We start from the raw sequence: 25,050 nt of genomic DNA, 5'->3' as shown, positions 1-25,050 counted from the left end.
AACTAGACATTCCTTTAAGCAGAATCACAGAGACTGTTCATGTCAGCTCTACCAGAGTGATTTTATAAACCTTGAGTGTAAAAATGCTGTGACACAGTAAGAAATTAGCCTTCCCAGATTCAGCAGGATCCTATCCTGGGTGGTCAGTATCACTGACCACTGCTGTCCCCCGTAAGGGCCTCTGGTGGGGCCTGGGGCAGCTGTTCTGGGGAGCTCGGTGTCTGTGCTTGCTCCAGGTGACCTCCCAGCAGCAGCTGAGTTCCTGTGTGAGCTGTTACACTGGGAATGAACCTTGCGGTGGGAGGGGGGTATGTGATGTCTTCTTGGAGTATGTAGCCTGCTTGAAACCCTTCAGGCCCTAAAGCGCTTGTTGACCTAAATTGTCATGCTGTGTTTTGACTCAGGCTATCATTCTGGCCACATATCTGGAGATGGGAGCTGTGGAGCTCAGGGGCTGCTCTGCCGTGGAGCTGGGTGCTGGCACGGGGCTGGTGGGCATGGTGGCTGCCCTGCTGGGTGAGTGTGACTCATGGCTCACTCCTGTGTGAGTGGAACTCATGGAGGGGCACCTTTTCCTGACTCAGAGCTCATTGTTAGTTTCCCTCTTACTGTGTTACTTTTTTTCCCCTGTACTTATTATGAGTCACAGGCCAACTGCAGTGCTCTCAACTCCAGGAAGGCTAATTCCTTCTCCCTCTCTCATCCTATTATTTATACTTCTCACGGGAGAGTGCTTTGCCCACTTCACTTCTGTGATGCCCATAATATGAGCTTAAGGCAACTGAGTTCAAAGAGAATTATCTTATTTGTGTACATAGCTTTTTACTGTTTAGGTGCTGTCTCTGTACTCTTGGATTTAACCCTAGGAGGTCGGGAGAGCAGATAGTCTGTTACTTCATTGCTGAGGAAGCTTTGCTAGTTTTTTTCTTTTAGGGAGGGCTGGCCCCCCCTGCAGTTTGTACTGACATCTATTAAACAGTGTGCAGTTCTGAAATGATACCAAGGTCTGTCGTTTTTTGCTTGGCATACAGACATTAGTTTAGGCCTAGAGTATTTTTAAGCTTCATTTCTATTTTATAATTCATTGATGACTCTTTTCTACAGCTTCCTGCTCATACATTTCAAGCTGTGCCTTGATTGGATAGACCAGCCTCTGAGATACAATGTATAATATTCCCCACTTCAGTGTTGTCACCTGGAGCTCTTGTTAAAATGCAGTTTCTGCTTCTGTAGGTCTGGGGTGGGGCCTGAGAGCCTGCATTTCTAACAAGCTCCCAGGTGATGATGATGATGCCGTAACTGCTGGTCCTCAGACCACACTTGGGTGGTCAGGATCTAGAGTTCCATGAAGTGTGTACAGGTACTTGAGCACCCACTAAAGCCCCACTTTTGTCCTGTCCTTTTTCTGGTAACATATCTTTTTCAGTATTCCTTTCTCTGTTTAGATTGTGCCTCCTGGGATTTGATGGGGAACATGGGCAGGAGCGATGGGTGGACGTGTGAACATAGAAACTGATGCAGGTCCATCTGTCTGACACCACAGCACTTTCAGCCACTGAGGAGGCCCTAGCCGATACACCACCTTTTGATCTCCTCAGGTTGACCTTATATCGTCCCTGTGTATGTTAGGTATATTTTTAATTTTCATTTTTCCAGTGAAGCTGGGATTCCGGGAGATTAAGCCACTTTCTGAAGTCCTGGTCAATGGTGACCTGAGACTCAAACCAGGCTTGTCAGACACAGAGGCCCAGGTTCTTTTCTTTCCATGGCACTAAGTCCCGTCTCTGTGACGTTTGAGAGGACTTAGCTGGAAGGGGAAATGAGGTTTCTTCTGTCTCCCCCGAGAACAGGGTCTCCTCACTGCTGTCGAGACAGCAGAGCGTGGTGACCTGCAAAGGGTTAGAGGCCCACTTGGCTCTGACCTTTTTTGTTTCAATTTAATTTTATCAAAGCATAGTTGGTTCGCAGTGCCGTGCCCACTTCTGCTGCATAGCAAGGCGACCCAGCCATGCATACACGCATTTTCTGTTATGGTCCATCACAGGATGCTGAATACAGTTAGCTCCCTGTGCTACACAGTAGGACTCTGCTGTCCATCCATTCCACATACAATAGTTTGACATCTGCCAATCCCAAACTCCCAATACTTTCTTCCCCACCACCACGCCCTCAAATCCCCCAACCACAAGTCCACTCTCCGCAGGCTCTGACCACCTTTAATTCTTACTAGCTATGTCACCTTGGGCAAGTTGCTGAATCTCTAAACTTCAGTTTCCCAATAAACTGGGGATAATAACCATAGTGACTGACCAACAAGGATCAAATGAGAGCATGCATAGAAATCTGTTAGCTCACTGACTGGCCCAAAGTAAATGCTCAGCAAGTGTTCTCTGCATTTTCATTTCTGATCTAGAAATCTGGATCTGTGGGCTTGGGAAAGCCAGCATAAGGTTCTTCAAAGACCATCACAGAGCGAAGGACTAGTTAATTGTTGCCACAAAAGATGGGGACTTTGGGAGGGGCGAGAACAGCAGAATGGCAGACGGTGTTCTTGTGGTTGCCCCAAAGCAGAATTAATTGCTCCCTTATTTCTCTTCCCCACAGCGCTCGGTGTTCTCCGCCCCAGCTCTGTCACATTTCACTTTAGGCAGTTGTTTCATGTGTCTGTCTCTCCTGGCAGGCTGAGGCTCCTGAGGAATGGGGCCATGTCTCATTCTGTGTGTCCTTGGCCCTAGTACAGCAGCTGGCACACAGTAGATACCCAAATAGTTCTGGAATAAGAGATGAACTAGAAAATCATGAAAATTATTGTTTCTGTTATAAAAATGATAAAACTCTATTACAAAAATAGCCCTAGAAGCAGTCTAAAAAAAAGGAAAAACCCACCAAAACCCACCAGGGAAGCCCTGATTGTTCCCCTTTTTAAGCTATTTTCATTTTTTGTAACCTTACTCATTGATTCCCGACTCTGGGGAACACCCACGGCGTGCCTGTCATGGTTTTAGAGCAGCAGGTCACTGCTCTCAGGAAGCATCCATTCTGACTCTAACTGGAGCGAGAGGGGGGAAAAGACAAATTACATTAAAAAGCCTCCCCCTGGGCTTCCCTGGTGGCGCAGTGGTTGAGAGTCTGCCTGCGGATGCAGGGGACACGGGTTCGTGCCCCAGTTCGGGAAGATCCCACATGCCACGGAGTGGCTGGGCCCGTGAGCCATGGCCACTGAGCCTGTGTGTCCAGAGCCTGTGCTGCGCGACAGGAGAGGCCACAACAGTGAGAGGCCCACATACCGCAAAAAAATTTAAAAAAATAAAATAAAATAAAAAGCCTCCCCCTCAAATGGTCAGTGATATGCAGACTGTTAATCTAGGGTGATGAGATTTTCTTGTTAAAAGAAAAAACAGCTGCTAATTCCTGGGCGGTTCCTGTGTTCTGGGTGTTGTGTCTTTATGGCCTTCATCCTCACCACAACCCGGCATAGTAGGTCTACTTGGAGCTCTTTTCAAAGTGGCGAAATGGAGGCTTAATAGATGTCAAGTAACTTGCCCAAGGTCACAAGCTAATGGATTGTGGAGTTAGAATTTGAATCCAATTCTGACTCTCAAATCCTGGTTCTTCGTTTAAAAACCTCTTCAGCCTTTATACTACTTGAAAACTATTCTTAAGAAAAAAAAAATCACATCTTTAAGACAGGGTTCTGTAAGTTGGGTTGGGGTCAGGAATCTGGATTTTAAAAGCTTCCCAGGCGATTTGATGCCCAACCAAGTCTAAGGACCGCTGTCTTAAATATAATGCTCAGCAAGAAATTGTCTTTTAGGGGCTTCCCTGGTGGCGCAGTGGTTGAGAGTCCGCCTGGGGACACGGGTTCGTGCCCTGGTAATTCCAGTGCAAGTCTCCACTGAACTTTCAACGTGTACGTTTAAATGAAAGCTGTTGATGTCTCTACGTGGCTATTTGTCAGCACGTGTTTAAACTTGAACTCTAATTCCCTTTCCAAACTTGTCCTTTCTCTTTTGTTCTGAGTTAGCATCACTATCCAAGTAGTCACTCAGGCCAACTCCTTGACCTGCCCTCCCTGCTGCCCACCCGGCCCTTGAGCCCTGCTGGGTCTTTTAACTATTTCTTGATTCCATTTCTCCCTTTCCATGCCCACTGTCTGGCTGGAGTGCTCATCATCTCTTGCAAGATTCTATCCACATTCCCACCTAACCTTTCTACCTCTGTCTTATCAAACCCACTTTTCCCAACAGCTGTCAGGGTGGCCCATGTAAAACGCAGAAGTGATGGGGTGACCCTGTGCCTTCCCATTGCCTGCAGGCCAAATCCCAGGCTTCTTAGTGAGGCTCTGTAATCTCACTTTGCTGACTTTCTCAGCACAATTGCACTGAGTGAAGTTCCAGTGACACACACCCTGCCTCTGGCCTGTCCCTTCTGCCTTGAATTCCCCTCTTCACCTCTTTCCTCTGGTTAATGCCGCATCTTTCAAGTGTAAACTCAGATTTCCTTTCCTTCCGAAATCTTTCTTCGACCTCTGCTCCTCTCGAAGCATTTTTCCTTTGTGACCACATAATTTCCTAGCACACCCATGTTCCTATATTTTACTCCCTACACTGCTTCATAATTACATTTATCTCTCTCATGAGACTCTCAGTTCCTAGAGGGCAAGGACTTTCTTACCCATCTCTGTATCTTTAGCGCACGCTCTGTGCTCCAACATTTGAATAAATTAAGGCGTTGCTTACAAAACTAAAAACTAAAAGTAATGACAAATGTTTACATGTTCTTTTTCCATTACCAAGTGAGTGACAGTAGGCTATGTTGTCTTATTGGGTCAGTTTCCATTAGTTTTTCATGAACTAAATATTGTCTCATCTCCCTCCTTACCCAGCATAAATCTCACGGGCAGTCATTTTATTACCATCTTCACGTACCATCAATACCCTGCACTTCCTTGCTTCATCCTCTTCACTGGGCTCAAAACAAGGTTACGTGCAGCTCTCCACTTGTTCCAGGCCTGCACCCAGGTAGCTGAATGTGGCTGGAGGAAACAGATTACTTCTGGGTCTCATTTTAAATTCCTGGTCAGGACCCTCTGGGGGGCTCTTCGTGCTGCTGAGGAGTCCAGCTCTGCTCCCTCTCTGCTGACCTCCAGTCCTCCTTTCTCCACTTTCACTCTGAGCTGATGACATTTCTCCTTATTTTACTGAGAAGATTGAAGCAATCAAGAGAACTTCTGTAACATCCCGGCACTGTCTCTAACCACCCCCTGCGTCTGCATCCACCGTCTGCCTTTGTTCCTGATGCTGTATGCAGGTGGACTGTGTCTCCTCCCCAGGGCCAGCCCTCTCTTGCCTGTTCAAGGGTGTTGTTCTGGTGGTTCTCTTTCCTGCATTATCACTTTTCCCTCTTTCTACCTGATCATTCTAATCAGCATACAAACTTGCTGTTATTCCTCCCATCCAAAAAGTAAAAAATAAAACTTAATAAGTGGCTGATTATAGTTCTGTAGCAGGAAATGTATAAGTTGACCCTGGAATATCTTGTCGTACCAGATAGCAAGGAAGCTATCGAGGATGACTGGGTTTGTGTCAAAAGTCCATTGGCAAAAGATAGACAATTTGAACATCGATAATGATGATGGCATGGGTTTAAATACATCAGATATGTTTAATGCATAGTTCATGATACAACAACACTAAAGTAAACCCAATCTGTCATCTTTGGAGGATACTTAGAAACCAACTCTTTGAAATCTGGGTTATAAAAGGGGAGAGAGCAAAATTTATCCCGCCTTTCCTATTCAAACAATTCCTCTACAAAATGAATAACCAAGTAGTAATGGAAAGAAGCTGACTCAACAAATAAATGCAAAACGAATCTAATAAATTAAGGATCTGGGCATTGAGTATTTGTGGTTGCTCACATCACAAAAATAGAGCCTACCAGATATTACATCCTCTTGATGAAAAATACCACCACCACCTCTGAAATACTCTTGTTCAAAAAATCAGACTCAAGTCAAACAAATTTACAGGAGATACAGAGCACAGAGGAACATGTCAAACTATACAAATGGCATAATCAGCCAAATCTAAATTGTGGGAAACTACAGGACAGATGATTTGCTTCTTCCCTAAATTGCAGGAGAAAAAAAAAAAAATAAATAAATACAGGAAACTGATAGATTAAAAGAAACTTAACACATCCTGCATACCCTTCACCCAAATAAACAAACAAAAACTCCCAAAACAAAACCACAGGCAAGATGATAATATTCTGTGAGCTGAATATTTGGGTGATAAAAATCGAGTAACTAGGGCTTCCCTTGTGGTGCAGTGGTTGAGAGTCCGCCTGCCGATGCAGGGGACATGGGTTCGTGCCGCGGTCTGGGAAGATCCCACGTGCTGCGGAGCGGCTGGGCCCGTGAGCCATGGCCGCTGAGCCTGCACGTCTGGAGCCTGTGCTCCGCAATGGGAGAGGTCCACATACCGCCAAAAAAAAAATTGAGTAACTGGTTGAGGGAGTGATTGCCAGAGTCAGGAGAGTGGTTACTGCTGGGTGGCCTGTGTTTGGGACTTGGCCTGTGGTGGGAGTCTGGGAGCCGTGACAGCAAGGAGGGAGCCTGCAGCTCGCCCACCTGCATCACTGTGGCCACCTCCTCACAGGTCTTCTTGCTTCTGGCCTTGCCCCACTGCTAGGAATTCTGTTAAAACCTAAGTCAGGGGCTTCCCTGGTGGCGCAGTGGTTGAGAGTCCGCCTGCCGATGCAGGGGACACGGGTTCGTGCCCCGGTCTGGGAAGATCCCACATGCTGCGGAGCGGCTGGGCCCGTGAGCCATGGCTGCTGAGCCTGCGCGTCCGGACCCTGTGCTCCGCAACGGGAGAGGCCACAACAGTGAGAGGCCCGCGTTAAAAAAAACAAACAAAACAAAAACCTAAGTCAGATCACTACTACTTCTGCTCAGCACTCTCCAATGGCTTCCCATCTCACTCAGAAAAAGCCAGAGCCTTTTTGGAACTTAACCTGTGAACCCCAGCTGCTCTGCCTCCCTCCGGTTACTTCTTTAACCTGTTACTTCTCTCATTTGTCTCCTCCTGCTTTATCCCTCCTTCCAGCCCCTCTGGCCTCCTCCTTGCCTGCCCCTATAGGCCTTTGCACTTGCTCTTCTACTTGCTAGGAATGTTCTTCCCCCTGATATGTATTCGGTTATTCCCTCACCTAAGTCACCTTCTCAGTGAGGGCTTCCCTTTCTACCCAACTCTCTTACTTCCTGATGTTTTATGTCTCTCTTTCCTACTTTATTTTTTTCCTTAGTGTGTATCTCCAACTAACATACTAGATATCCTACTTTTAAAAACACCTCTTGCTGCCTATCTCCTCACTTGAATGTAAGTTCTATGAGGGTAGGGGTTTTTCTCCCATGCTGCTGGTAGACACTTGGATGTTTGTAGAATTGATGGACATTATGGGGAATGGTCAACTGACATTAAGATCCTACTGAAACTCCTGGAACACCTGGCAGGTTAGAAGTAGTCTCAGAAATCCCTGAGACAGGAGTTAGAGGAGGTCTCCATCTAAGAGCTATTAACAGGAACACTGAGGTGACATGCACAAGACCAGATCACTCCGGTATTCCCAACAGAGTGCTCTGTAGACTGTCAGGAAATCCAGAGGTAAAGTTCTAAGTTAAACCAGGAAAAGGCTGTCTGTGATTTCTGTTATCAGGAGAGATGAAAAGTATCACTGAATTTTGCTCATTGGGCAGCACTCTGTCTAGCAACAAACGGTCAGAGTGGTAGGTGCATGCATCTAACAACTTGCACATTTTCATAGTATCACACTCAGGACTGAGTCAGATGTCAAACTGAATTACATACTGTCCTAATGTTACATGTCAAGATAAGAAACATTCAGTATAAGCTGCCACTGAAATGGTCTGGGATCCTCTTGGGGATTACCCATGAAGATTACAGACTGAAGGATGCAGATGAGAAATAATTTTAGGAAAGAGTGAAACATAATTTTTAAGTTTCAGAATTTATGGGGTCAAAACCAAGCAGGATTACGTGTACTATAGTGTTACTACAATGTAGATGAGGTATTTCAGGGCTGACCTTATGTGGTGGCTTCTCCTGAAGGATACCTACCAGTTCAGACTTCTCTCGGTCATATTGGTTCAAAGAGTTGGATCTCTTGGTTCATGGTAAACAACCCTCAAGAAACAGATTAATAAAATATTGCCTCATTCATTTTACACGTTGCACATAGAAACTTAGCACATAGAGAACATTACCTCACATTTTAACCTACAGTACTTTAATACAGTCTAGTAATTTCTAACTACTATTTTTCAATAATTATATATGAATTGCATGAATACATATAGATGGTCTGCTTCATGACAGCATAAGGAGAGGAAGACTGAGATTTCTTAGTAGCCAGTTAATCTTTTCCTTGATTCTTTTTAAAGCTTCAGCCCCAGAAAGGAACCTTTCCCGGTTTATGGTATCTTGTCATCCTCATAATCGTTGGCTCCCAGATTTTTCATCTTTGGACTCCATTTTACCCTGAGGCCTACTGACTTAAAGATGGTGACCTAATGAATGAAGTATAATGGTAGATACCTGTGAAGGGTGGGCCACTTCTGTCTGCACAGTTCAGAAGCATCAGCTAGCTTATCACCTGTATTTAATAGGCCTAACTTCAGCAAACAGCAAGTGTGTCATAGAGGCAAACCAAGTTTCACTTTTACCTACAGGCAGTAGAGAAGGAGCATCTGGCCATGGTTCTGACGTGTCACAGCTCTCCACAAAGGCATCATATTGTGTCTATGAGGTGGAATATTTAGAGACACTCACCCCGCTGTTTAACTTGATCCCTCTACCTATTAGTTGTACTGATGTGTGCATTACTTTCTGTCCCATGTTCTAGGTGCTCATGTGACTATCACGGATCGAAAAGTAGCATTAGAGTTTCTTAAATCAAACGTTCAAGCCAACTTACCTCCCCATATCCAGCCCAGAGCTGTTGTTAAGGAGCTGACTTGGGGACAGAATTTGGGGAGTTTTTCACCTGGAGAATTTGACCTGATACTTGGAGCTGATATCATATATTTAGAAGAAACATTCACAGATCTTCTTCAAACATTGGAACATCTCTGTAGCAACCACTCTGTGATTCTTTTAGCTTGCCGAATTCGCTATGAACGGGATCACAACTTCTTAGCGATGCTTGAGAGGCAATTTACTGTGAGGAAGGTTCACTATGATCCTGAAAAAGATGTACATATTTACAAAGCACAGAGGAGAAGCCTGAGGGAGGACTTATAGTTGGCTATAATTTATAAGAATGTTGTCACTGAGTGTGTCAATTAAGGTCTTAGACTGGGAATATAACCATATGTAATGAAATGGCTTACTGTACAAAGAGTCTAACCAAAGGTTCTCAAAAGGCAAAGCAAATGTGCAGTTTTAAAACAAAGCACTTTGTCCCATTGCTGTGACTTTTTAGTTACGTTTTACTCACTCTGAAATTCAATTAACATTAAAGTGTGCGATTTTGGTTTATGTTGTTTCTGTATCCCATAATGCTCCCTCTCAATAAACAATTTTCACTGATGCTGTGATGAAGGGTTGGTATAAAGGCATCTTCAAAGCAGTGAGTTTGTTTTGGTGAGGTTAGATCCTGCAAATCATTTAAAACACATTGTAAGACATACGTTTAGCCCAGTTTTCTAATTTTCTGAGTATAAAACAAGAGGTTTGGGCTTCCCTGGTGGCACAGTGATTGAGAGTCCGCCTGCTGATGCAGGGGACACGGGTTCGTGCCCCGGTCCGGGAAGATCCCACATGCTGCGGAGCGGCTGGGCCCGTGAGCCATGGCTGCTGGGCCTGCGTGTCTGGAGCCTGTGCTCTGCAACAGGAGAGCCCACAACAGTGAGAGGCCTGCATACCGCAAGAAAAAAAAAACACAAAAAACCAAAAAAACAAACGAGATTTAATGGACATTCCCTGAGCTGTTAATACTCTTGAAATCTTTTGTCTACTGCATTTAGGTCTTAAATACTTTTGCTTGTTTGAGATTAGGATGTGTTTTCTAAAGTCTCACATGCTTTCTGGCGTAATTTCGGATTTAGGTATATAAACAAAGGTGTAAGTCAAAATAAAATTTTAGTTACTTTTTGATAGCACCTAAAATCTTGGACCTCTGTGTGCTGGGAATAGGTTATCTTCAAATCAAAAGCTATAGTTTCTCCCTTCAGCTTTACCCTTTGTCAAATGTTGCTTTTGTATTTCTTTCCTAGCCTTTCCCTGCCTCCTTATACTGCATAGGATTACAATAAAAAAAAGTTTTAAACCTCATCCCGCCATGGGAGGTTAGCTCCCCAAGTATAAGCTCCATCTGTATTGTACTGGTAATTGCTTATTCAGTGTCTGTGCTCCCCAGAAGACTGTGAGCTTCTTGAGGGCCAGAATGCTTCTGCCCCTTTCATTATAGCCTCCCCAGTATCTAGTATATCATAACCAAATATTTGTTGATTGAAAAAGATACATTACATTTAGAGGGTATTGATCTCTGGGTTAATTGATTGCTACATTGTTTTATGATTATCTTTGATAGACTTTGTGAAGTCACACACATACCCTGCCCTTTTTTCACAATGTAAAAGCTTAAACAACAGCTTAAACAGATTGAGATCCAAAGAATATTATAACCTCAGTATGGTATTTGGTACTAGAGATAGATTTCCTTCGTAAACCCTTAGAAACAAGACCTCCTCCCTCTTAACCTTTTAGTGAATATTTTGGATGTGGAAACACCAAATACTTTGTTTTCTACACATATTTTAAATAGAGGTTTGGCTTTAATAAAGATGAATTTAAAGTTCTGAGATTGTGATGTACCAGTTCAACCCAATTCTGATAAATGCACATGAAATTGAAATACCCACAGCTTACTGAATCCATAAAATGCCAGTACTGCACCATAGGCATGGAAGGTCTTTCAACAAAAGTAAAATGAAGGCCCTGCAATATCAACAACACTATAATGAAAGACTAATCCCATCTAGGTATGATACTAGAAATGAAGATACTAATTGGAATTCAGCTGCTTTCCTTTAACATCCCTGACTTTGGAGAGAGGTATTAGAATGTCTTGGGGTGTCCATGGAGTGGGCGGGGAGCCTGGATGCTTTACCAAGTGAAGGAAGCAGTGATCGGCTTCTTTTACATTTTCATAAAACAGTAAGACTCAGAAAAGGTTGAAGGTAATTCTTTCCCCTTGGCCTACAAATAGAAGAAGAGGTGAGAAAAATTCAGCAGGAATAGCTTGGTTGTCTAAGTGAAAATCAAATGATGTTTTCCTGGCTTTGAGTTCAAAATGTGGCCACAGGTCCAGTTCCCTAGGGAAATAGACTCAGAGGTGAAGGTTAAGGTGCAGAACGTTTAAATGAGAATGCTTTCGAGAGCGACACCTCTGACGGAGTAAAAGTAGCAGGACTGGGAAAGAGGAAGATATTGGGTTGGGATGCGGTCAGGAAAGTCCTCAGCGGAATTCAGAGCTGAGGTGGCCGGAAGCCGGGTATTGAGACAGGGGGTGGAACTTACATCCTTGTGTCGTCAGTCATTGGATGCAAGGAGCTGAACCTTGGGGTGAAGACAACACCTGAGAGACTCAGCTGAGAGCCATCAGCCACGAACATTCCCAGAAGCTGGGAGATGAGTGCTTCAGGGATGTGTGTGTGGGGATGGGGACGTGAGACTATATCTGGATATTGTAGCGCATTGTCCACTATAGATGTCAACGAAGTTGTGACACTTGTTACTTAGGAGAAAAGGATTAATTTATCCCATAAATGTGCATTTTAAGTGTGCTTGTTTTGTCTTCAAGTTAAGGATAGAAATCTAGTCTCTGGACCTACTGTACTAAGCCTTGATCCTCACATTGCTCAGTTTCTTCAAACTGTTACGCAGTTAACTTAGCCAGTGGGTATCAGTAACTTTCTTCCCAGTTAAAATCAAATACCATGGCCAAGATGCTAAGTTAAAATATACATCAGAGTCTTAGAACTAAAACTACAAAGTACGCCGTTGTCTTCTAAGTAGTTACCTCTTAAGGGTATCTTGCTTTAGTTCATGATAGAACCATCTGAATCCATGGTACCACCTTCAGATAGTTTCTAGCGGTACATTTATTCTTTTATACTAAAGGATCAGAATTATAATCAATCAAAATACTTTATCTAAGTGAACTGAACACTAGATTGAAAACTGAGGGCAGAGTAACATTGTCTGAAATGTTTCATCTTACCAGTTTATGCTCCAATAAGACAAGGACCGTACCTCATATTTATATTTCAAGTGTTAACAGTGACCTCTTCATAAAGGGAGTTCAATAAACATATACTCATGAAAAATACAGATTCCTTTACAGATCAGTTACCTTATTAAATTGCCTATTCTCAGGGATATCAAAATGTAAAGCATATTCTCAGTAACAAAATTGTTATGAACTTATATAAAAGATTCACTTCCAACATCATTTGTTTAATCTCTATGCTTTTATAGTGGTTGATAGAAGCATTTTCAGTCATTTTTGAAATCAAGAAACAAAAATAACAGTTTAAGATGCCTTTAAAAAAATTCAAGCACTCTTTTTTTATTGTTTTGGCTGCACCACCGGCTTGTGGGATCTTAGTTCCCTGACCAGGAATCGAACCCCCACCCTCAGCAATGAAAGTGCAGTCTTAAACCACTGGACCGCCGGGGAATTCCAGCAATTTAAGATACTTTTAAAAATCACTTTTTCATGTACCAGTATTGGTTAGAGGTCCTAGATATAGTTGGTGAAACAGACGTGTGATTTATTTTAGTGTCAGAGAAAGTCGTAATTTTTCTGCTCCCCAGAACCTCTACCAAGACAGAAGTAGCATTTTCAAGTTCTTTCACAAGAATGAGGTGAGACACTACAGTGAGTATTATTTCCCTGTTGTGGGAAACTAGAGACTTGGGCTCTCTTAGCACTGACGTGAACTGCAGAAAAAGCAGGGCAGTCCTCAGGGTCTTTTTTTTGCACTTTAAAAATTGAGGATTTGTTAGCTCAAAAGTTTCTGCTCTAAAAATCATGTTATGCTTTTCTTTCTACAACCAGAGAAGGGTTAAAATTTAACACTAGAAAGTATGGCATACTGACAAATTGTTTCCTAGCTGAGAACAACTGTTACTCAGGGAGATTAGAAGGGAAAACAGTATAACAGAGTTGAGAAAAGGAAGGGCCAGCTTTCTTTTTTATAACTTTGTGTAAGGCTGGTTCTGCTACTTCTATTTTTTTTCATATAATATATATATGAAGAGAGAGACTATGAAGTTTAACATAAAAAAAACTAACCAACATGACATTTTTATTAATTTAGCAGATTAATACTGCTTAGGAAACCATCTCCAAATATGAAGAAAACCATACTTAATAAGTTTCCACTTTTCAGCATCTATCCTGGAGATATACTAACTTGTATATATCTATACTAACTTGTACATATATTAACAGTCAGCAGTTTCAAGCAACCTGAATGTCCACAAAAGAGGGTATTGGTTAAATAAACTATGCTGTATCTATACAATGGAATACTTCACACCTGTTAAACTGAGGTAGATATACATATAGTGAAATACAACTATTGCCAAGATACATTCAGTGGAAAAAAAGCACCATTTATATAAAAAAGGGAGAGGGAGGAGAGAAAAGACATTTACATTTGTGTGTATATGCACAGATTGTCACTAAAAGGATACACAAACTCACCCATTTGTACTGTTTAGTTTTTTTCCAAATATACATATTACTTAAAAAAACTAAGTTAAAAAATATGAGGACATTATCAAGAAAGTGAAAAGAAAACTTACAGGATGGGAGAAAATATTTGCAAATCATATTATCTGTTAAGGGTCTAATAAGCCGAGTATATGCGGAACTCATAAGACTCAACAACAAAAAAACCATTAAAAACTGAGCAATGAACTTGGACACTTCTCCAAAGTATACAAATTGCCAACAAACACATGAAAAGATGCTCAATATCATTAGTCATTAAGGAATTACAAATCAAAACCCCAATGAGATACCACTTCACATCCATGAGGATGGCTTTACTATTTTTCTTTAAAAAAGCAAAATAACAAGTGTTGGCCAGGATGTAGAGAAATTGGAACACTCATACATCACTGGTGGGAATGTAAAATGGTACAGCCAATGAGGCAGTTTGGCAGTTCCTCAAAAAGTTAAACAGAATTATCATATGACCCAGCAATTCCACTCCTAGATGTATACCCCAAAGAATTGAAAACAGAGACCCAGAGCAAAAAACTTGCACATGAATGTTCATGGAAATAACTGCAACGTATAACAGATGAACAGATAAATTGTGGCATATACCTACACTGGAATACTATTCAGACATAAAAAGGAATGAAGTACTGATAAATGCATGATTATGTGTAATATCCAGAATTGGTTGAGTCTACAGAAAGACTGGTGGTTGCCAAGGGCTGGAGGAGAAAATTGAGAGTGACTCTTTACCGAGTACAGCGTTTCATTTCGGAGTGATGAAAATGTTTTGGAACTAGATATAGGTGGTAGTAATACAACATTACGAATGCACTAAACGCCACTAATTGTTCACTTTAAAATGATAAATTTTGTTATGTGAATTGCACCTCGATCATAAAAATTACATTCAAATGCCTGGAAATTACCTTTCCTCTTCACTTGTTAGGCCCTCATTAGAATCCTAAGCCCCAGTTTGGTCAATATACTTAAGAAAGTTGTCGAGAAATTAAAATGCAGTGAGGGGAAGGATAATACTGATTAAGGCAGGGCTTTTCTGGGTTTTTGCGTTTAGTGGATAATGGCAGCATCTGCAAGACGGAGAAGAACCAGCCAAAGGAAGAACAGATTTACAGGAGTAATTAAAAGTTCAGTTTGGACCTATTGTTTTGCAATCAAGAGTAGAGATGACAAATATGAGTCTGGAATTCAAGGCGAAAATTGTATAAACGTGTTGAATTGTTTCCTTGGCTGTGTGTCTTAAAGCGTCTTGAGGACAGGAACTTCTGTGCCCAGAAGTACGTTCTCAACAGGTACGTATTTGTGAAATGAGCAAGTGACAGCAAAGATATGGATGGAGAGAAGATAGGCACTCTTTGCTTTTACTGGCGGTCCAAGCACCTGAACATGGTTTGCAAGGAGGGTCAACACAGGTCCCAGTTTGCTCAGCACAATCCTGGTTTACACCTCACACTTTCACTCTCAAAAATGTCTATTTGTACAATAAATTACGTGTTACTCTTTGTAGAAGAAAAAAAAAGGAATACAATTCATGTAATTCCTTCAATACAATGGCAGAGATAACAGGCTTAATAAACATCGCAATTAAAAAAATTCCTTTAGAACGCAACTGCTTATTTTCAGAAATTGAATCAATAGTACAGGAGAGAATCTTTTATTCTTGTGCTTTAAGCAAAGAGCAGATTAACCATATCTCCTCTCCTTTCCTTCCATTTTATGGTCACAGAACTTGAGAATTACAAGGGGAGCCAGGAAGTCATCTGTCCTTATCAGTTCTTCCAATGCAAAGATGCGTTTTATGACACTAGAGACAGCTGGCCATATGTCTCCTCCCATTGGTCGTCTCAACAGGGGAGTAACATCTCCAGATCTTCAGATAGGCACTGTTTAATCTTATTGAAAAAAGAAATCTTGTGCTAAAAACTAGGAATACAGTGAAATTAAGTAACTAAAGATATGTTCTTGTTGCTTGAGTTAGTTTTCTGTTGCTGTGCACCACAAGCTTGTGATATATTCTAGCATAACTTTTGCCCTTTAACAAAAGTAATAAACCAAGTCCACAAAATACAGCTTGACACAACTAGCGAAAACCACAATGTAGAGATCCCATCCCAAAAAAGAGACTTCCGGAGTTTTTAAAAGCATGTTTATGTGACTGCACATAAATGTTTGTGTAAAAAGGGTATTATGACAGTTGATACCACAAAGATTACAGTAAGAAAAAGCACTTTATGACAATATTTCACAAATTCACAAGGATCACTTTAATATACAAAGCAATTGCTACCATTCTGAACACAAAGCAGCTAATATGTACATAGTGTTAATAAAATCCATTATAGCTCAGTACATTTTTCTTTTTACACAGATAAAGCACAAAAAGATTTAGGTAAAAAAAAATTAAAACAGGGATGTTTCTAGATTGTAGGGAATTTTATTAGAAATGTATTTCCCTCACTATAGTTACTTATTTAGTATTCAACTCCAATAGCAACATCAGAGTTAAAAATCAATACCCTGTTTTGTGCTGATAGTTCTGGGGGGAGGTATTCTTTACCCCAATCCTCAAGCAAAAACCAAAAAAATAAAATAAAAACAAAACCAAAACCAAAAACCCAAACAAACATCTTTCTCTCTAGAAACTTCCCTGATTATTTTGCTTCTAAAGTTTCAAGTGATACAGCTAGGTTAGAAATAATTCCTCTTCTTGGGGGGGATGACAACTGACGTGACAAATCAGTCAGGGATTTTACATGGAAAACGGCAAACTAGCACTCTTCTTTGCCATCCTAACCTATACTCACAGAAAAATGTTGACAAATTATTTCCCACTTTTAATATAAATAATTTTATTACATACACAAATTGGAGTGGCACCTGGATAAAAATACAATGTCTATAAAGCATATACCAATTCAATTTTAAAAAAATAAGAAAATAAAACCTCCCAAACACAACGATAGATCATTTCACTCAGCCAACTAACGTAAGATCATTATCTGCAGGGATTGTCTTCCTTCCCTACCAATTTTTTAACTACTTTAGATTTACTCTCACATCTCTGAGATGCTCCTCAGACACAAGCTTAGAAATGCCATACTTCTGTAGGCAAGTATTAAATAATGCCTCTATAAAGTAGGTAAAATTTGAATTTCCTACTGTATGACCCTTTCAAAAAGACATTTCCTGAAGACTGTTCATTTTCCTTTTACTTGCTGGTCAGAATAACTCAAAATGGATCGTGTTTTACCCAGCTAGGACCTGTGTGCACAGTACCAGAATGCAGACAGGTCAATATTTTCTCTCTGTGCTAAACAACTCAGCCTGTTTATAATATCAAATTGCTTCACAGGCTTTGTTCTATTTTTTTTCCTATTTTAATTTTTTTAAAAAATAAATTTCAAGCTAAAACACCTGAAATATAATCCCTCCATTCAAACGTTATCTGGTCCCTCTTAAAGTTTGCCCCGAGGACACATACAAAGGCTTAAGTTACATTCACTAATCAATAAGAACTTATCATAAGCAGATGAGACAGATGGAACTTCAGCACCCTGTTTGATTTATTTGAAATTCTTCCATACTGACTCAGCTTCATGATATGTTCGACCCCTCAGGGATTAGTGCCTCTCTTAGCCGTTGATTTTAGAAAGTCAAGGAAACCAGTTCCTAGTACATACAGTGACTGTGCAGTCAACTTAAAAAAGTCAACATATCAACATTAAAAGTATTCAAAATGTATGTAAGCCATCCAACAAAAAGTTCTAGTTGTGCTTTGTACAACTGAGTGAACAAATTTGTACCACAATTCTTCACCTACAGGCTTACTTAAGCATACCTCACTTTTCCCCTCCTCATCTGAAATCAGTCAAATGTGATGTTAACAAAGACAATTTAAAGTGAAAAAATTTAATCAAATTAATACATGTGTTCTCCATGATAATAATGATTAATTGCCTTGAGAAGTCTTTTACTGTTCTAGGTAAATTCAAGGATATCTTGGGATTCTATAAACAGTATTAATGTTGGGGTGTGGACAGTCTTAAAATTGGAAATAAATATTTATTCACTTGAGTTGCTTTTCCTTCTATCTTTATCCATGATGAAAGACAGTAAGATAGGGTTTGAACCCATCTTTTAATTAACTGGGCTAGTCTAATCTAATTTCCTGATATTTTTCTTTTACAGCATTTATAAGGCTAGCCTTTAGGTGTTAAAATATTTTAATCAATGAAAAAAGCTGCCATAAAAAAAGCCACATGATTTGAAGAGAGGAGAAAGACATAAAAAGTCAGATGACAATTAATTGATGAGGGAATTTCTCAAGTTTGCTAATACCCAAACAGGGTCATTTTTAAAAGTGCATGTTACACCAAACATTTACAAAGAATATAATGTAAAAATAATCCAAATAAATATACAACTTTTGTATTAAGTCAATGGGAAACAATTACCAACAGCTTTCAGGGTTACAATGGCAACAAATAAAGCCTCTTGGAAAAACTGAAAAGGTGTGTTAACAGTTGTCTCTAAAACCCACTTTGATTCAAAATCTTAACTTTAAGATATTAGCCTTATTTTAATCCTGCAAAATTAAGCAGGCTTCTGATCTTCAAAATAAAGAGAACAATATATGCTGATAGCTGACTACAGCTGATCACAGAACTAAAAACATTAAAAATGAAATCTAGATTGAAGTCACTTAAAGTAAGTAAAAGCATCCTGGTTTAAACAAACTTGTTTCTTCCTAAGCCTTTGTATGATTCCACATGTCACCCCAAATGGTCAAAAGGATCAGGGATTAGGCCTGAGAGACAGAGATAAACTTCAGCCAGATGACTTCTGATCGGACAGCCTGCCTGACTGGCATTGTGCTTTCAGATACTAGCACTGCTGCTGACTTGCCATCAAGATACATTTTCTGACAAAAATCCCTGCTCCAATGAAAACACCAAAAATTCTCCCCCAGGATGATTTTTGAAAAATCAGTGGTACCTTTTAGAAGCTATCTTCAAAATGTTCTTACCACTGTTATAGCTGCCAGAGACAAAGCACAAAAACCAAATACTTTTTTGTGGGGGGGTGGGGGTGGTGGTGGTTCAAGTGACTGGTAACATATTTAAAAGTATCAAGCCAAAGAAAACTGACAATTAAAAAAAACCAGGAGATTAAAAAACATCAATCATGAGTGCTGGGGTAATTCAGTCCAAGAAACTACCAAAAGTGATGCAATAAAATATACAAAAATGTAAAATTTCATCTGACCTCAGTATACTATAATACTCAGCATTCCTGACTTAAGAGCTCTCAGAGCTTCAGATTATATACTGTATGTATATATATATATATGTACACATATATTATACAAATGCCATTCCCCCCCCCGCCAGGAATATCTAAATCAACAGAGCACCTATGACAATATTATGGTTGCCAATATGGTACTTGAGTTTGAAAAATGAACTTAAAAATTACATCTGATATCAATTTTTAATAATGTGAACACATTGGATCTAGCCCTTTCTAAACCACTTTTCAGTTAAACACTATCAAAGCTTGAAAACTCATAAGAGCAATATATAAAAAATAAACCCCTCCCACTTCATTTTTATTAGAGTTAATCTGTCCTATAGATAAAAGTGCCACATGGCCCTATATTTGCAAAGTGAGCAATACCAAACTTGCTATTTTCTAGGCAAATCAGTAGCATATGTACAGATTCCTATGATGACATTTTTATTCCCTTTTGGCCAATGAAGAGAAAAAACATAATGTGGCCACATGTTATTGGCTATAAGATTTTTAAAAATTATGCTGTTTTCTTAACAAAGATTCTCAAAGTTGCATGCTTAAAAACAAACACCTTTTTCCCAATTCTCTTAAAAAAAGTTTGCTCAAAATATGCTTAATTTCTATCTGTATAAACTGAAATCTTCAAATCTCTCCAAGGGTCTAAACAGATTTAGCAACAGAATACATTTCTTACCTCACCATTAAGTAACTGACTTCAAACCAGTGCAATCAGTCTCTTATAACTTATAAATTCAGCCAGCTAATATGGATGTGACTTGCCTTGATTTATCAGGGACTAAGAGGACCACCAACTTTCTAATTAAATAGAAAGCCTCAACTTTTGAAAACATTTAACTTGCTAAATACTAGGCAATTTTCATTTATAAAGCTTATGACTTTTAAAATGTTCAGGTGTGACATTCTGCCTCAAAGAAAGACTTCTAGTTTGTGAACAGATTTGTGATTTTGCTTGGTTTCTATTAAACCAGTTTTGGAAAATGACACATCTATGCAGGTATACAAATAATTTTTACACTATAACTTTCCCCATTAGCTCAGCAGGATAAACAACAAAATTTACAGTCGTTTGAAAGCCTTCTTGAGAATCTGGCGAACTGTCCAGATATAAGACTACATCACTCAATTCTTAGAATGGTGCTCCTTCATAAACTCTGTTCATCCTTGAAAAAAGACAACGGTTTGTTACAAATAAAAATATACCATTTACAAATATTAATTAAAAATCTTACTTTTCAAAATGGACTCAATAATTAACACCCATATCTGCATATTTTGTTAACACATTAACAAACTTAACTTTTAAAAACAACCCATGACTAAATATAAAACATTAAATTCTAGACTCTCTTTTAAAAAAGGAATACCTTCTCAAATGAGAAATTATAATCTAACATTATGTCAATCTCCAATTTTTCAAATCCACCTCAGTCTTATTTTTTTTTAAAGGGTAACTTTTAAATTTATCAAGCTTAGTGAATAAAATGAGTATTGGTAATTAAAAGTAGTACTGGAAACAATGTGTGATACATACAAATACAGACTGTTATAGGTAAGGAATTAAAACAGGTAGCTCCTTTACAGAATAACAAAGGGTATATATAGCATATTGGAAAGCTAAAGCATAGCTATCCTTTTTATCAATAGAAGAAAACAACAAAGATATGTTTTGCAAGAATGACAATCCAAATATTGTAGTACAGCAGTCATTCAAATATGTCTGAAGAAAATTATTTTCCTTGTGCATATCTAATACTGTACTTTAAAAGAACTATATCCTTATAACTTCTTTCATTAAAAAATTCACTACTCTGTTAAAGTATGTTAATACGGAAAAGATTTAAAATCAGTATTTTTCTACAACACGTTAACACTTTATAACAAATACAGCACTTTGCTTTAACATCTTGAAGGCTTTCCTGTTGGTGGTATAATATAAGTGCAAAGGGGAACAGTTTAATTAGAAAAACCTTTTAAAGTAAATGAGTGACAATATAAATATTTTTGAAGGCGATGACAAAAACATTTATTTAAAAACCTTGTTATATAACTCAAGGGATTGGTTTACTAATGAGCATCTTTTTACTAAGAATTTAGTACTAAACTAGAACAAGCTTTGTACTTTTACTTACTTTGATTTAATTTAAAATCAAATACCATGCTTTTTCATTCAGTTGGTTACTTCTTTTAATGTATTCAAAATGTTGAACACATACAGAATTGAATTAAGAAGCAACAAACTGCCCTATGGAAGAGCTGTAGTTAATACAGAATATTTTTAAGAACCAAGGACAAGTTTTCAGTATTGAAGAGAATGTACATAGAAAGCACTCCAAATTCATTCTTAATTTCTTCAACACCATCCTAAAATTCTTTTTTTAGAGGGTATGTCTCTTAACAATCTTACATAATTCACAATGAAAATGTGAAAACACGTCAATTTGGCAATCAACACGTCTTCATTGCACCTACTTACTTTATGCATGCGGCCCACACATTACTTCAGCTCAAGAGGCTGGGGTAATTCTGTCCCTAAGGCAATCAAGGAGCTCAGCACAAACCTTGAAATCATTTAAAAAAAGATTTTCTTTTCCTCATTTCCCCCATCAATTTACAAGTAAACAAATTATTACTTCTTGAAGAGGGCGGGGGATAAAAAGCAGAAGTCTCTTCATGATTCGTGGTGCTGAAAATTTCTTGAGGGGAGAAGTGGAGGCAGGTGTTGGAGCATTCACAGTTTAATGCAAAAGCACAAATGAATGAAAATTCTGTAGTTGCTTTCAGGCAGTTTTGCGCATAGAAAAAAAGAAATGTTTAGAAAATAAATGTTTATTTCGTCTTTCTGGTTATGGCCAAGCCAGTCCTTTTTCCACCATAATAGGTGAAAATTTAAATCCCAAATTAATCTGATTTGTGGCAGTAAAGGTCCTTAAGTGCTTTTAGCTCCTCAATCAGTGTCTTGTTTTGGTTTTCAAGCACTGCCACTCTGTTTTCTAGACATTTCACATATTCTTTCTTCTTTCTACGACACTCTCGTGCTGCTTCCCTACAAGCAAAAAAGGACAGGAAAACTTATGCAACATTTCTGTATCATTTATTTTGCATTAGATAGACTACATTAAAAATAAAAGATTTAGCTCAAAGCAACAAATGTTTTAATATATTATAGATTAGGCATTTGAGAAAAATAAACAGAATGACTTGGAAATTGTCTAATGTAAAATTTTAACATACGATAGAAAGTTGATTAAAAAAAAAATTCAAAGCACCAGTTTTAATTGATGGGGCATAAGGGTGGCAAGCATTTTCATACTAAATTAAGAATTACTATATTTTGGAGTAGAATACAAAATTGAAATGAGCTTTAAATAAAAAATAAAAAGAACTCTTTAGCTTGGAGAGTGCCTCTTAAAGTTTCTCAAAAATTTCGATCTAAATATTTTTAGATAGAATGAAAAGATTCTCCTAGTGGACTGTATGGGCGAAAGGACAGATACACAGAACAATGAAGCATGCTAGACACCCCAGAAACAAACCTATACAAATACAGTCAATTAGATTTTGACAAAAGTACCAGGGCAATTCCACAGAGAAAGGATAGTCTTTTTAACAAATGGTGCTGGAACAAACAGGTGTTCATACAGAAAAGTGAACCTTTTACACATTTCACACCTTATAAAAAAGTTAATTCAAAAGGGATCACAGACCTAAATGTAAAACATAAAACTATAACATTTGATACAGAGCAACTGGAACTTTCATACATTGCTGGTAGAAATGCAAAATGGTACAGCCACTCCGGAAAACAGTTTGGCAGTTTCTTATAAAGTTAAATATACACTTACCACTCCATCCATCCAGGCCACTCCTAGATATTTACTCAAGTGAATTGAAAGTTCATATAAAAACCTGTATGTAAGTATTTATAGTAAATTTATTCATAATCCTCCAAAACTGGAAACTAAGATGAACTTCAAGGTGAATGGATAAATAAACCACATCCATACAATACCAGGGATAAAACTAATTCCTGATTCATGCAACACTATCAATGAATCTTAAATGCACTGTGCTAAGTGAAAGAAGCCAGATCCAAAAGGTTACATACTGTTTTTATATGAGATTCTGGAAAATACAAAACAAGAAGATGGAAAACAGTTCAGTGGTTTCCAGGGGCTGGGGGAGGGGGTAGAGGCTGACTACCAAGAGGTATCACAAGGGATTCTTTTTAGAGTGGTGTAAATGTCTGTATGGCACTGTGGTGGTAGACACATAACATTTTATGTCTGTTAAACCCCACAGAAATATACAGCACAAAAAGTAATGAAAATTTAAAATAAAAAACAGGATATCGGGGAATCCCAGAATTGAATGTAGATGTTGAGAAATCTAACTTTACTATAAATGTTTATGTATATGACATAAGAGGGTGGAGAAAAAAGAAGCAGAGCTAAGTAACTTTGAAAACAGTGCTTTCACTGGTACTTTAAGGCTAAAAACAGAAAGAACTGTACATAAATGCTATATTATAAATTTGTTTCTCATAGGGGTACAAGTTGGCAATTATGGAACTATTTTATATACTAGAGTTTAACAAATACATAAATAAACCATCTTTAGTGGGAAGCCAAGTTTCTGTCAGAGAACGAAGTTCAAATAAGCAAAGGGGGGAAGGGAAGGCTAAAATAAGCCCTGTGGCTACAGAATAGAGTCAGAGGGATCAGTACCAACATATTTATTATAGTAATGTACACGTACAGAAATACAGTTGTGTGCATACATGGGCCAGTGTACACGTACACACACACACACACCCACGTGTATATTTCCTAGCTCTGTCCTTTGAGAGGGCCTGTGAAACCTCAGTAGCAAAGAGCACAACTACTGCCTAACTGATTTCTAAATACCATTTTCCAATGAAAGAAACTAGGACTCACTGAATAAATGGCTGATTTCAAGGCTAAAGCAGGGAAAACACAAGATGAGAAATTGAACCCAGATGATCTTGTAGGGCCAGAAAGTAAAGATGTGCTTGAAGAAAAATAAGATGCCATCTAAAGGACACAGGAACCAACTTGTAAGAGCTCCCGATGGCCAAAACTGGAATAATCTTATCATAATAATATTGAATTATAGCCCAAAGAATATAAGGTAAGTATCTATAAGACCGTACCGATATAAATAAATATGTGGGGAAGGGACAAATTTTCCTTATAGAAGAATTCCAGTTAGTAAATGTAGAAGGGATGGGGAAATAGAAAATCCTCATTAGAATATCACAGTAATAATTACTGCAGGAAAGATTCCCCTGTGAATACTAAAATTAGTGGGGAAAACTTGAAAGAGAGAAATAAAATATTTGCATAGTCTCCAAGCAACTCTGCGAAAGTAACACCAATTACCATGTTGGTTTTCACCTATGACCACAAGTTCTTTGATACTCTCCTTTCCAGGAGGTGGAGTTTAATTCTCCTCCCTTTCTAAATCTGTGACTTGCTTCTAAGGAATAGTGTGTAAAAAGAGAAAAATGATAACTGCAGCGGGAACACTTGGACAGCACTTTAACCAAGTGATCAAAGTTAACATTGCCAGTAATGAGTCATGCTGGTATGTGCTCCCTGATATGAAGTGACAAGAAGGGCAGACTACATCTCTGTGGTATTCTTCCCCCAAATCCATTACCTTCATCTAATCATAATAAAAACATCACACAGGCCCAAAGTGAGGGATATTCTGAAAGAAACTTAACTACTACTCTTCAAAAGTGGCAAGCCCATGAAAGACAAGGAAAGAACTGTCACAGATTGGAGGAGATGAGGAGCCACGATGACTAAATGCAATGTGGTACCCTGTACTGGATTCTGGAAGAGAAAAGGAATAGAAGTGGAATAACTGAGG

General features: G+C 39.0%; 2 protein-coding genes across 13 annotated transcripts in view; one reads left to right on the top strand and one right to left on the bottom strand.

Annotated features, from left to right (window-relative positions):
• The window catches only part of METTL21A (methyltransferase 21A, HSPA lysine), a 42,568-nt gene that overhangs the window by 2,409 nt on the left and 15,109 nt on the right, over positions 1-25,050 (top strand). For 2 of the 3 annotated variants that reach the window (XM_049711935.1, XM_004262795.4), the window contains exons 3-4: positions 405-516; positions 8,929-9,613. In XM_049711935.1, the coding sequence (XP_049567892.1) occupies positions 405-516; positions 8,929-9,326 (510 nt within the window). In that variant the 3' untranslated portion in view covers positions 9,327-9,613. Of the gene's footprint in view, positions 1-404; positions 517-8,928; positions 9,614-25,050 lie in introns of those variants that run through there. The other variant, XM_049711936.1, reaches the window with a different exon arrangement.
• CREB1 (cAMP responsive element binding protein 1) overlaps positions 15,972-25,050 on the bottom strand; it is a 56,145-nt gene continuing 47,066 nt past the window's right edge. For 9 of the 10 annotated variants that reach the window (XM_049711927.1, XM_033428959.2, XM_049711926.1 and 6 more), the window contains one exon: positions 15,972-22,198. In XM_049711927.1, coding sequence (XP_049567884.1) covers positions 22,054-22,198 — 145 coding nt within the window. In that variant the 3' untranslated portion in view covers positions 15,972-22,053. The remainder of the gene's footprint in view (positions 22,199-25,050) is intronic. The other variant, XR_004483538.2, reaches the window with a different exon arrangement.

This window comes from Orcinus orca, chromosome 7 (genome assembly GCF_937001465.1).
Source record: "Orcinus orca chromosome 7, mOrcOrc1.1, whole genome shotgun sequence".
NCBI lineage: Eukaryota > Metazoa > Chordata > Mammalia > Artiodactyla > Delphinidae > Orcinus > Orcinus orca.
Note: the sequence above shows the minus strand (reverse complement) of the source record. Positions and strands in the feature narration are given on the sequence as shown.